At 44.8% G+C, this 12487-nt stretch overlaps 1 protein-coding gene and 1 pseudogene across 1 annotated transcript; one reads left to right on the top strand and one right to left on the bottom strand.

The window, feature by feature from the left end:
• Positions 1-2450: 2450 nt before the first annotated feature.
• Positions 2451-5855, bottom strand: LOC134206157 (uncharacterized). The gene has a single exon (XM_062681848.1). It carries the CDS (start codon positions 5853-5855, stop codon positions 2451-2453), a length of 3405 nt encoding a protein of 1134 aa, XP_062537832.1.
• Positions 5856-9239: 3384 nt separating this feature from the next.
• On the top strand, positions 9240-10198 carry LOC134208376 (uncharacterized; annotated as a pseudogene).
• The last annotated feature ends 2289 nt before the right edge of the window (positions 10199-12487 follow it).

The following is a 12487-nucleotide window of genomic DNA, read 5'->3' as shown; positions in this document are numbered from 1 at the left end:
TTATGGTAAAATAGAAGGAATGTTATTGTTTTTTTATTATGTCTAACAGAAAATATTTCCTACCAATTGCTAACTTATAGCGTAGTAATGGATATTAAGGGCAATCCTCACACAAGGGCAATCAAACGGTGTTGTGGCCTTTACCAAGTGTTCCACCGTGTTTCCTGTGATCGTCTAGTTATTTCCGGCAGTCTGTAGCTCCCCAGGTAAGTATGTAGGATTCCCGTATGCAGGTAGGTATTTCCAGGTTCCAGGTAAGTAATTCACCGTATCGTAGGTTTAAAAACACTTTATTACACTGATACTACACTACATTTATTACACTCTACATCAAACATTTCTCGCTTAACTTTTCAAAAGGACCTAAGTAACATTTTTTTCATGAATTAATTTGAGTATTGCAATCAAAAGCTTTCATGTTGTTCTGTTGATTGCGCTATTCAAATTAATTCATGAAAAAAATGTTACTTAGGACCTTTTGAAAAGTTAAGCGAGATTTATTTGAACTACAGACTATACATTTATTCACTTATACACTACAGAATAAAATTGGAGTTTTGAGCGGTTATATAACGAACCTTACTGGCCGGTGGCTGGACACGGAATGGTTATTACTTTCAATCATAAAAGTCACTAGCTCTAGCGCTTAGTGACTCCACGCGTGACAAACTTATACCCTATTTGCGATCTCATGGATTCTACAATCCTCTCACTATTGCGCTAATGACTCGAGCAGTTTGGTAGCAACGATACAGTTGAACTAATGTCCATGCGAAGAGTATAGAGCAAGGATAAAAACGTAAACATTGCCGGCCACCTACAATTTACGATAGTTAATTTACAGCTAATTTTGCTATTTCATGCCTGTACAATAATGGTAATTATATAGTTCTAACTCTCTCTATTTTTAGCTATTGCTGTTGCTGATTTGCTGTTTGTACTGAAGAGTGATGTCCTCGTCAATAGGCAGTGGAAATAGTGTGTTGACGGCTCGCGTGTATGTGCCAGATTTGGTCCTGATGACTGCCACACGAACGACACCGTCGCTGCCGGGTTGAACTGCTATGATTCGTGCGAGTGGCCAAGTGATCGATGATTTCCCATCCTCCTTAAGAAGTACCATCTGGCCAACATGAATGTCCGCTGCTGGGCGAGATGCTTGCCACTGTTGATTAAGCTCGGTGAGGTACTCCTTTCTCCATCGCTTCCAGTGGTTTTGGATGACTTGTTGCAGCTGTTGGTAGTGTCGCAGACGGTTGGATGGAACTGTCGTATAATCAGGATCCGGTAGGCTGTTCAATGGGGCACCAACGAGGAAGTGTCCAGGTGTAAGGACATCAAGTTCTGCTGGATCTTCGGATAGCGGTGTCAATGGTCGACTGTTCATATTTGCCTCGATTTGGTACAGTACGGTGACCATGTCTTCGTATGATAGCTGGTGTCCTCCAATTGTCTTCGATAGGGAGGATTTCGCAGTTTTCATCGCCGCTTCCCATAACCCACCGAAGTTTGGCGCTCGTGGGGGGATGAATCGCCAAGTGATACCTTTGCTGCTGCATTCGTTGAAGATTGCTTGCTGGTCGTGCTTGTGGGAGTTGGCCAAGAGGTTGGGCTACAGGGACAGGGTTTTGTCGAAAACATTTGACGCATTTTCGACACACATGGTTGGCAAGAGTTTTACCGCTAATTGGCCAGAATTCACGACGGATAGTCGCCAAAGTCATGCGAGGACCAGCATGAAAACAGAGTGAGTGAAAATGAGCGGCAACGAGGCGAGTGAACGGGTGCTTGTTCGGGAGAACTATTGGGTGTTTGGTCTGGTAGCTTTCGTTGGAATGGTGAAGCCGGCCACCAAGACGGAGGATGCCTTTCTCATCGATGATAGGGTGACCATTTTTGAGTGGGAACTTCTTTGGTAACGGACCTTTTTGATTTAGTTGCTTCATTTCTTCAGCGAATGTTTCCTGCTGCACCAGTTTGACTAGGGTTTCCTTCGCTTCTGTCAGTTCATGTGTGGTTAGGAATGTTTCCTGTTGCTGATTGTTTAAACGACATCGACTGATAAACCGGCGCAGGTATGCAGTAATCCTTATCAAGCGCCAATAGGAAGAATATCGTTCGAAAAGTGGGTTCAGTTCGCTCGAGAACGTCTTCTTGGGGTGGAAGCTGATGGGATTGTTTTGGCCAGTCTTCTTCATCGTCTCTCAACCAGGGTGGACCATGCATCCAAAGCGTGTTGCTGATGAATTCGTTTGGTAGCATGCCGCGTGACACAAGATCGGCTGGGTTATCAGTCCCTTTTACGTGTGCCCATTTATGTCCGTGTGTTAGGAGCTGAATTTCAGATGTACGGTTACCAACAAAGGTTTGCCAAGTATTCGGGGGAGATTGAATCCAGTGCAAAGTGACCGTAGAATCTGACCAGAAATGACAAGGAGTGCCTTCCATCCTTAATGCTGCGGAGACCCTGGCGTAGAGTTTGCCCCTAATAATGCTGCACACAGCTCGAGACGTGGCAAACTGAGCCGTTTGATTGGTGCTACCCGCGATTTGGAAGCGATTAGCTGCAAGATGTGTTCACCTTCCCCATTGGTAGATCGCGCGTAGATGCACGACCCGTATCCGGCTTCCGATGCATCGCAGAATACATGGAAGTGGGAATTTGTTGATTGTGGGACGAAAACGCAACGTGGGACCTTGAAGCTTTGCAGCAGTGGAAGCTGCTCATAGAAATTCTCCCAATTTCCACAAATCTCGTATGGGATCTTATCGTCCCAGTCAACAGACACCAACCAAAGATGTTGCATCTGTATTTTCGCCCATGCCACAACCGGAGAAACTAATCCGAGAGGGTCGTACAGTTGAGCGATCGTTGAAAAGATTAGTCTCTTCGTCCAGTGCTCTTCCTCCCTTAGTGTAGGTATGTCGACGCGTAAACAGTCCGTTCCCGTCTCCCATGCCACTCCTAGCGTCTTCACCTTCTGCTCTGCATCAAGATAAAGCGTCGATTGATCCTCAAGTGCATCAGGAGGCAAGCCACTCAACACATCTGAAGAATTTGAGCTCCATTTCCGCAGTTCAAACCCTCCCTCTGCCATGAGAGACTGTACATCATTTCTCAACCTTTTTGCCTCTTCTACCGTATCTGCTCCTGAGAGAAAATCATCCATATAAAAGTCATTCGACACCACTGTGCCAGCGTGATCATATTTGCTACCAACATTAGATGCGAGCTGTTTTAGTACACGCGTGGCAATAAACGACGACGGAGATAAGCCGTACGTAACGGTTTGCAGCTCGAAAATTTGAATTGGACTGGTTGGCGCAGACCGCCACAAAATACGTTGGAGGGGTGTATCGTCTGGATGAATACGCACTTGGCGATACATTTTAGCCACATCCGCCACCAATGCTACGGTGTGCTTGCGAAATCGGATCATGAGGTCCAACAAGTCGTCTTGGATGACCGGACCTGTGAGGAGCGAATCATTGAGCGATGAACCAGTACTTGTCTTTGCGGAACCATCGAATACCACCCTGACCTTTGTTGTTGAACTGGTCTCTTTAAAGACGGGATGGTGGGGGAGGTAACAAACGGTTCGTCCTTCATCCTTTATATCTTGCAATGTCCCGATAAGTTTCATGTGGCCCATATCGAGGTACTCTTGAAGAAAATCGCTATACTGTTGATGCAAATTTGGATCCTTTCCTAACCTCCTCTCCAGTTGATCGAATCGTCGCAAAGCCGTGTTCCTAGAATCGCCAATTTTCTCGTGGAAACCAATCTTCTTCGGATACTGTGCTATGTATCGACCGGTAGAGTCACGATCGATTGTTGCTTGGAAGTGTTGCTCGCAGTCTTCTTCCTCTTGGGATCGTATTGGTTTTTCCATCATCTCTTCGATCGCCCAAAATTTCTGCATTGTCGAGTCGAGAGTTTCTGTAGTTGCTAGATGACAATTAACCACCGTTTTGTTTTCAGGCCATTCGGATTCTCCAGCAGCTACCCAACCAAAGACGGTATTGACGAAAGCTGGAAGAGCACTGTCGAGCTTGCGAATTTGAATCCGGCCACCATCGAGTATATGGAAATCGTAGAAGTATTGCGACCCAAGTACCAGATCTATCGGTCCTGACACGTTGAATTCGGGATCTGCCAATTGCATGCCGGATGGCGGTGCCCAATTTGTCAGTGGAAGAGAAGAGAATGGCTGATCAGCTGTGACCTGCCCCAGTACCAGAAAGTCCATTGACGTTGAAAAGTTCCGAATACGTGACGAAATGAAAGATGATACCTCGTGTGTCGTTGTCCTTCGCGCTTGACCAATACCATGAATTTCCACCCGTTTAGCGCGCCGTGGAAGCTTTAGTAGCTGACAGAGTCTCTCCGACATTAAGTTTGCTTGTGATCCAGAATCCAGCAAGCCACGCGCAAGATGAGTCCTACCCCAGTTATCCTTGATCTTGAGCAACACCGTCTGCAAGAAGACGTGGTTTCCCGGATGCCCAACTGCTGCGTTTGTTGAAACGGATGCCACAGAACTAGTAATCGACCCTCCGGAATTCGTACCTTCCAAAGCAGTTGAAGTCTGTCCCTGAATCCTTGAAGCTTCCGAAACAGGACTGGAAGTAGAACCTGAACCAGGGAACCCCGGATGTAGTAAGGTATGATGCTTCTTGGAGCAAGTTCTGCACCTGTATTTGGAGGGACAATCACGCGCTAGATGATTTCGACCCAAGCAGTTGCTGCACAACCTTTTAGAATTGGTCAGATGCAGCCGTTGGTCAACCGGAAGTTGAGTGAAGGAGGAACATTGCGAGATAAAATGCTGCTCTCCGCATGAAACGCAGTTTGAAGGTTTCCGCTCGGTCGCCGAGTTGACCGAGATCTTCGAAGGACGTGACTTCAGTCCGATTGAGGGATATTGAGCTTGAGTAAGAGGTACCTTTTGGTCGACTAGCACAGCGTCAAGAACCCTTGTTTGCCTTTTTAGAAACTCCACCAGGACGACGAAAGATGGCTCGACCTCGTCTGACACATGTTCTTCCCAGCGCTTCTGTGTAGACTCATCCAACTTCGATACCATCAGATGCGTTAGCATCGCACCCCAGCCGGTGGTTTGCTCTCCTAACTGGTCCAAGATTTTGGTGTTACGTTCGAAGCAGTCGATGACATCGTGGATGCATGTAGCGGACTCTTTCCGAATTTTCGGGAACTCAAACATCGCATTCAAATGCCGTTTTTTCAACAAGTAGCCATTGGAGAACCGTGCAACCAAACCGTTCCACGCAACCACGTAATTTGCCTCGCTCATCGGATAAGAATCGATCAAATTCAACGCTTCACCCCTCAGAGAAGCCCTCAAGTAGTGGAATTTTTGGATACCACTCAACTCCGGGGCGGAATCAATCAGGGCCTTGAATGTGTCGTGGAAAGGTAGCCATTTTTCAAAACTTCCATCAAATTCAGGAAGGTTTATTTGAGGAAGTCGTACGTAAGCATTTACGTTAGTCGATTGCAAATGAGGAACGAAAGAAGACCCTTGTGACGATTGAGTTTGCGTCTGTTGCGGTAACTTGCCAACCAACCCTGCCCTTACCTCGAAATATTTTTCCTCGAAACTCGCCCTGACTTGATGATGCATCTCGAGGTTGTCCTCATAGTCCTCCGCTGATTCGATGTCTGCTTGAATTCCCTCAAATTCCTCCCATTTGGCCTCCAACTTCTCTAGCCGAAACCGTATTTGGTTCTCATCCACTGCCTGCGTGGTTTTCAGGAACTTCTCTGCTCGGGTTAGGAAATCCACGACGCTGTCCCTAACGTGAATCATGGCCTTCAGCTTCTTTCCACCCATGCTGCCTCGAGATGATGATAATATTGGCCAGGAGGGTCCTGTGAATGTATGGCAAAGCGGGGAACCTTTCCAAGAGAGAGTATTGGGGTTGGACAGGTACTCACCTGGTGAGCCTGTCAACAAGGCATTGTATTTAATATCTCTCTGGAACCTGCATTCATCAACTGGATGACCAATTCAAAATGGCGATTCAAAGCGTGATCCAAATCCAACTCCTCGAAACTGATACCGACCCACGATCCGTTCCGGGTAATTACTGCGAATATAGCACAAGCGAAGCACCTCACGATACAACAAAAGGAAGTCGGACAGGTACTCACCTTGTGAGCCTGTCTATATAGGCCTTGTATTTTAGATTTAACAGCAACTTCCGCAAACGGTTGAACCTTGTTCGATAAGGTCCTCCTAGTACCAAAAGAGTGGCCAAGCTCCTGCCAAAGACCACCGTCGAGCCGTCGATGGTAGTTTCCGATCCAGAATAAAGATGTTCCGTCCAACCGCACTTAACCGTCAAGTCCTCGCCACAAGAAATACCGATTGGGACAGAAAAAGGAACCAGGTAGATTTGAAACCTTTTTAGGAGTTGTTGGACAGGTACTCACCTTGTGAGCCTGTCTAACAGGCCTTGTACGCTGATAATCTACTGGTTACTCCGATGACTCCCAATTGCGCCACCAAGTTGGCGCGAAAATAGCTAGTAGTGTAATGGCGAAAGTCCTTTCTACTCCGATCAATGCACCAATTTGCAATGATGGCGTAATGGCGTAAGTCCTTTGTTCCCCAATCAATGCACCAAGTTGCAAAGATAGTGTAATGGCGTAGGTCCTTTGTCCGTTGTCCTTACCGACGCCGCCCGAATCCTTGGAACACTGATCCTGGTCACGGCACCAATGTTGTGGCCTTTACCAAGTGTTCCACCGTGTTTCCTGTGATTGTCTAGTTATTTCCGGCAGTCTGTAGCTCCCCAGGTAAGTATGTAGGATTCCCGTATGCAGGTAGGTATTTCCAGGTTCCAGGTAAGTAATTCACCGTATCGTAGGTTTAAAACACTTTATTACACTGATACTACACTACATTTATTACACTCTACATCAAACATTTATTTGAACTACAGACTATACATTTATTCACTTATACACTACAGAATAAAATTGGAGTTTTGAGCGGTTATATAACGAACCTTACTGGCCGGTGGCTGGACACGGAATGGTTATTACTTTCAATCATAAAAGTCACTAGCTCTAGCGCTTAGTGACTCCACGCGTGACAAACTTATACCCTATTTGCGATCTCATGGATTCTACAATCCTCTCACTATTGCGCTAATGACTCGAGCAGTTTGGTAGCAACGATACAGTTGAACTAATGTCCATGCGAAGAGTATAGAGCAAGGATAAAAACGTAAACAAACGGAATCCATTTTTTTTTCGAGGCCACACCACTCAATACGGAGACAACGCACAGCTGTCATGTTTTATATTTCAGCTTTGCTGTGTCGCAGCATGCGTGAAATAATGAAAATGACAGTTGTGCGTTGCTTCCGTATTGAGTGGTGTGCCCCCGAGTGCTTTCGGATGTGGATTCTATGAGGATTGTTCTTAAAATAATTCCTTATGGGGATTCCCGAACTATTCTATGGATTTATGGTAGCGTTTTACGAAATAATCAGGTGCTATTAAATAATCATTTTTCATTTTATATCGATCATTCTTTACTGTTTATATACAAAATAATGTCTTGCTTTTCCGAACCGCTCCACATGTTCTTTGCCATTCCACATGTTCTCCCATTTCGAGGCAACCCCGACAAGCAACCTACCAGTATGGATTTAGTTATCCTATCCATTCAATTGTAATTTGTTTCGAGGAAGCCGTTGCACCCAAAAATTCAAAAATGGTATCAACGATATTATAGACACATAGTCTTCCGGGTCACTTATTACATTTTCATTGTAGAGTGTATTTATTGCCTACCGGTACATCTTAGTATACAACTAAGAGTGTACAAGGAAGAACAAAATGGGAAACGATACGATGAACGAATACATCGAACAACCAAACAACTCAACATATTAACTATTAACTTAAGTCTGTCAAACAAACAAGTTAAAATGAAACATCATTTAATTAAATTGAAAAAAAGCACAAAAACCAATGTTGAGACGTTTGGAGTTTATTGAATCGAATATCCACAAATAGACGTAACACGTTGACTGTTTTGCGATGAAAATCATCGTCATTTATTTTTACATTACGTTTTACACGTGAACCAGACGACGAAAGTGAGCAAATGGTATAAGCCAAAGCATATTTACCATTTACCAAATGAACGAGGAAAAATATTAAAATATTGCATCTGTTTGTCTGTGAATAGGCAATATCGTTGCTCTGGACAATTTAAACTACAGCTCCCAAAGCTTGGTGTACCCATGTTTGATTTTCCGTTGAAGTGTTAAGCGCCAGTCAACAACGGCCAGGAGAAAATAGCTGTTTATTTGCCAGACGAGCTTCAGCACGGCGACCGACCGTACGCAAAAGGCGATCAGATCCAAAATTGGGAGGTATGGCATATGATGCATCGTTCACGGTCTGAAGGACACGATCATTTACTTACCAAAGGGGTATGTGCTGGAGAGTTTCTATGTATGTAAATGCATGCTACTTTATAATTACCATTTTGAACAATCCTCGTGTTTGCACTTGGCGGTACAAAAGTAAAAACAACCATTCGTTCTTATGTGCATTTGTGTTTGGATGTGTAGGTGCTGGGGGTGTTCGATTGGAGAAGGCTTTTCTCCCCGTTGTTGGGAGGTCTAATTTTCACCGATTTTTCCTTTTCGCTTTCGCGTGCACGGACATTGGTTGCTTTCGCAGCATTGCGATCGATGTCCATGGCCTTCAATTCCTTGGCTTCAATGCTCAGGACATACATACTTTGGCTCCCCGTTCCGCCGACCTTTCTCTACCTTTCGTCGTCTGGAAACACATCGACTGCATTGCATGTGCGGTGCATCCTCATCAGAGCGCAGCGACTAATTTATCGTTTTTACTTTTTTCTACAACAAATTATTGAAGCTTGCAAATTGTTTCGCGTACGTTTGTAGATCGGTTGCTGGACTTAGGCCCAACCGGATCTGTCGAAGAAGCGGGTGGAGAAGAAATGCTTGCCTATGCATCTGGTTGGGTGGGTGGATGGTATATGTGCGAAATTTCACGCTCCAAAAAGTTCTAGCTCCTCTAATGTGCGATGTTTGAGCTTGCACATGTGGGTGCCCATATGTTCACAAATACCAACATCTGTTCGAAGGGAAATGCACCGATTTGGACGGTAGTGCACCGCATAGGAGTTTGGTGGAAATTGGACGGATAAAACCTGGGTGCATCCCGAGGAAAGCTATCAGTAGTATAAATTGCTCAATACGGTTCAGGTCGGAGGAAACGTGCAGACATTGATCCATCAATTAGTAGTTTAGTTTGTTTTACCCATTGAAAAATTTGCACCGCAGATAATAATCGAAGCAGTGCAATGGCTTCCTTCAAGTTAGTGTGTAGTGTGCTGTGCGTACTTGTCGCCATCCAAACTGTCTCCGCCGAAGATGGCACAGTACGTGCCCTGCGGAAAGTGTACTCTCTTTGCGAAGACAGTGACGAACTGCTCAAGTGCATCAAAGTCCAGGCGCTGAAGTTGACGGACCGTGCTTTAAAATTGCCAAGCATCAAACTGGTTGATGGAATGTCGATCGTGAAGAAAGCCGATGGTGACAACCAGCAGCGAGCCATGAACGAACCCTCGCTGAACGAACTCGAACTGAACAAGCTGTCCTCGGCCAAGGTCGATGAGCTACTGTACCAACGTGCTGCTCGCTTCATGGATTCCCATCAGCTTTCGCTGAACGTTCCACGTATGCTGGTTTCAGGACAACAGGAGACCGGACGTCTGGTCGAGGAAGGTCGCAAAAAGATGAAGAAGTACCTCGGACCATTCCTCGCTGCAATGGCTATCAAGGGAGGTATCCTGACCGAGTGTACCACTCCATTGCTATCGTTGCTGGTAAGGCTCTGATCATCGGTAAGATCGCTCTGGTCATCTCCGCCATTATCGGACTGAAGAAGCTGGTCACCCCAGAAGGACACGAAAAGACCACCTACGAAATCGTGAAGCACCCACATGTCCAGCAGAGCCATACCTACTCGTCGAACCATGGTGAATTCGACACCCACGAAGCTGGTCAGTTCCACCGTAGCTTTGGAAACTCCATCAGCGACGATATGCAGATGCAAGACCGCGCTTACCGGGCCCATGTTCCAAAGAACTAAATCCTCTTGTCTGCCGTGAGATGCCCTGCCCGAACCCAAAACTAAACCTGCTCAATCGGTCATTGGACTTACGACGAAAACCCCCTCAAGCCGAGAATATTAGGATAGGATGACTATCGAGGAGTTTCCTGACTCCCCGACGTGCGCGCACTTCAAGATCTCGTGATCGAAATAACCACACTCCAAGAATGCGGAAGAAATTGGATGCTTGCAGCCAGCAGACAGTCCAACGCAGCTGAGCTCCGGAATGGGGAATCAACGCAAATCCTCACCGAAATAAAAATCCCTCTGCCACAGTTTGATTCCTTTCTTGACGTCTCAGCTGCTTTGTAATGTTACTTGTATTTATTATTTATTGTAATTAATTTATTGACTAATTTCCACGAACCAAAGTAAGAAAGAACATCGAAACCAAAATTACACTAAATAATCTCTAGGTCTTTGGAGTTGTACTGTATTTTATGAAGAGCTCCTCTGAGTGAACAGAACAAAAGTACTGAAAATTGAAACAAAAAAAAACTCTGTTGAATAAAGGAAAACCCCAAATCTAAGCATGTCGAAGCATGTGCAACAATGCAAATAAAAATAAATTGAATTTTGTTTCATTTCGTTGATTTGTTTCCAAGGGAAATTCATGTGATAATAGCTTCTTGTGAGCTTCTTCCAATCCAAAAAAATATACATAATTGGTCTTCCTGATTAGAAATAATGTTCATCCACTTACTTTTCAAACACACAGATTGTGAACAAATATGTATTGAAGATTTCGACGAATTTGATTCTTGACATATCATGGTCGGATTTGAGAATGACCAAAACACATAATGATCAAATAATTAGGTATAATTAAATCCTAGTTGAATAAGCAAATTCAACAATGTATAGTGGAATAGCTTTCACCGTTGAGTGAATCTTGTTGAACTGATAGCATTTAAGGCTAAGACTGTCAAAGATTGACGAATTTTTAGTTTACATTGAGAATGAAATTCCGTACATTGAATAGTTGTTGATTTTCATTTCCGGATAATGTTTAATTCTCAAGGTAAGTTTTATTTTTGTGTAATACGGGAATTGAGACGGACGCTAAATGCAAAAAATAGAGCGGTCTTCCTATACAAGAAAAGCAAACTTTTACCCTCTTTTTTTGTCAAAGGTACGAATCTGCAAACAGATTGCATCACATGATTGATGCAATCCTCAAAACAAATACCTACCAAAAGTGCTGTTCAGATTAGTATCAAATTTTCAAATTTGGAATGCCCGCTCTTTGAAGCGTTCATTTCATTTATTTAGTCTACATCTAAACAGATAACACTGAATCAACAATTTGACGCCACAATACACGGTTCGAGGCCGCATCTCCATCCTCGGATACGCCCCACGATCGCCAAGTCGTTCTGCTCCTGGTCTGAATCTCGCTCGCTGCGCTCCACGTCATCTCTTACCTGCCAGATCGGAAGCGAACACCATCTTTGCAGGGTTGCTGTCCGGCATTCTTGCAACATGCCCTGCCCATCGTACCCGTCCAGCTTTACCTACCTTCTGGATACTGGGTTCGCCGTAGAGTTGGGCGAGCTCATGGTTCATTCTTCGCCGCCACATCGTCTTCTTGCACACCGCCAAAGATGGTCCTGGCACCGTCTCGAATACTCCGAGTGCTGCAAGTCCTCCTCGAGCATTGTCCATGTTTCATGTCCGTAAGGACAACCGGTCTTATTAACATATGTACATGACAGTTTGGTGCGTGGCAGATCTTTTTGACCAGTTTCTTCTGGAGCCCGTAGTAGCCGACTTCCTGAATGCGCCTTCGTATTTCGACTGACATTGTTATCAGCCGTTAGCAGGATCCGAGGTAGACAGATTTCACCACCTCGAAGGTATCCCCGTCTATCGTAACACTGCTTCCCATGCGGCCCTTCGCGCTCGTTTCCCCCACAAGCATGTACTTTGTCTTTGAGCATTCACCACCAGTCCAACTTTGTTGCTTCACGTTTCAGGCGGGTGTACAGTTCTCCACCTTTGCAAATATTCGCCGACAATGTCCATGTCATCCAGACATAAATTGCTGGATCTGTTGAAAATCAGGCTGTTACACCCGGCTCTCCCATGACACCTTCTGGCTGCTGTTGAACAACAGGCGAATGTCCATCACCATCTTTGAAGCGTAAGCGAGATGAATTATTCAACTTCCTAACAGTTCATACACATTGCCATTATAACCGAGACTTATTTATTTCATCAAAAGAGATCCAAATTATTTTATCTACAGAAATGATCATCTCGGCAGCGCATAGACGTATCAAACATATAACATAT

Source organism: Armigeres subalbatus, chromosome 1 (genome assembly GCF_024139115.2).
Source record: "Armigeres subalbatus isolate Guangzhou_Male chromosome 1, GZ_Asu_2, whole genome shotgun sequence".
NCBI classification, from domain to species: domain Eukaryota; kingdom Metazoa; phylum Arthropoda; class Insecta; order Diptera; family Culicidae; genus Armigeres; species Armigeres subalbatus.
The sequence above is the reverse complement of the archived record's forward strand: the minus strand, read 5'-3'. Positions and strand labels throughout refer to the sequence as shown.

Excerpts from the sequence above, each read along its gene's own strand:
- LOC134206157 (XM_062681848.1), bottom strand. The coding sequence starts at position 5,855 with ATGGGTGGAAAGAAGCTGAAGGCCATGATTCACGTTAGGGACAGCGTC.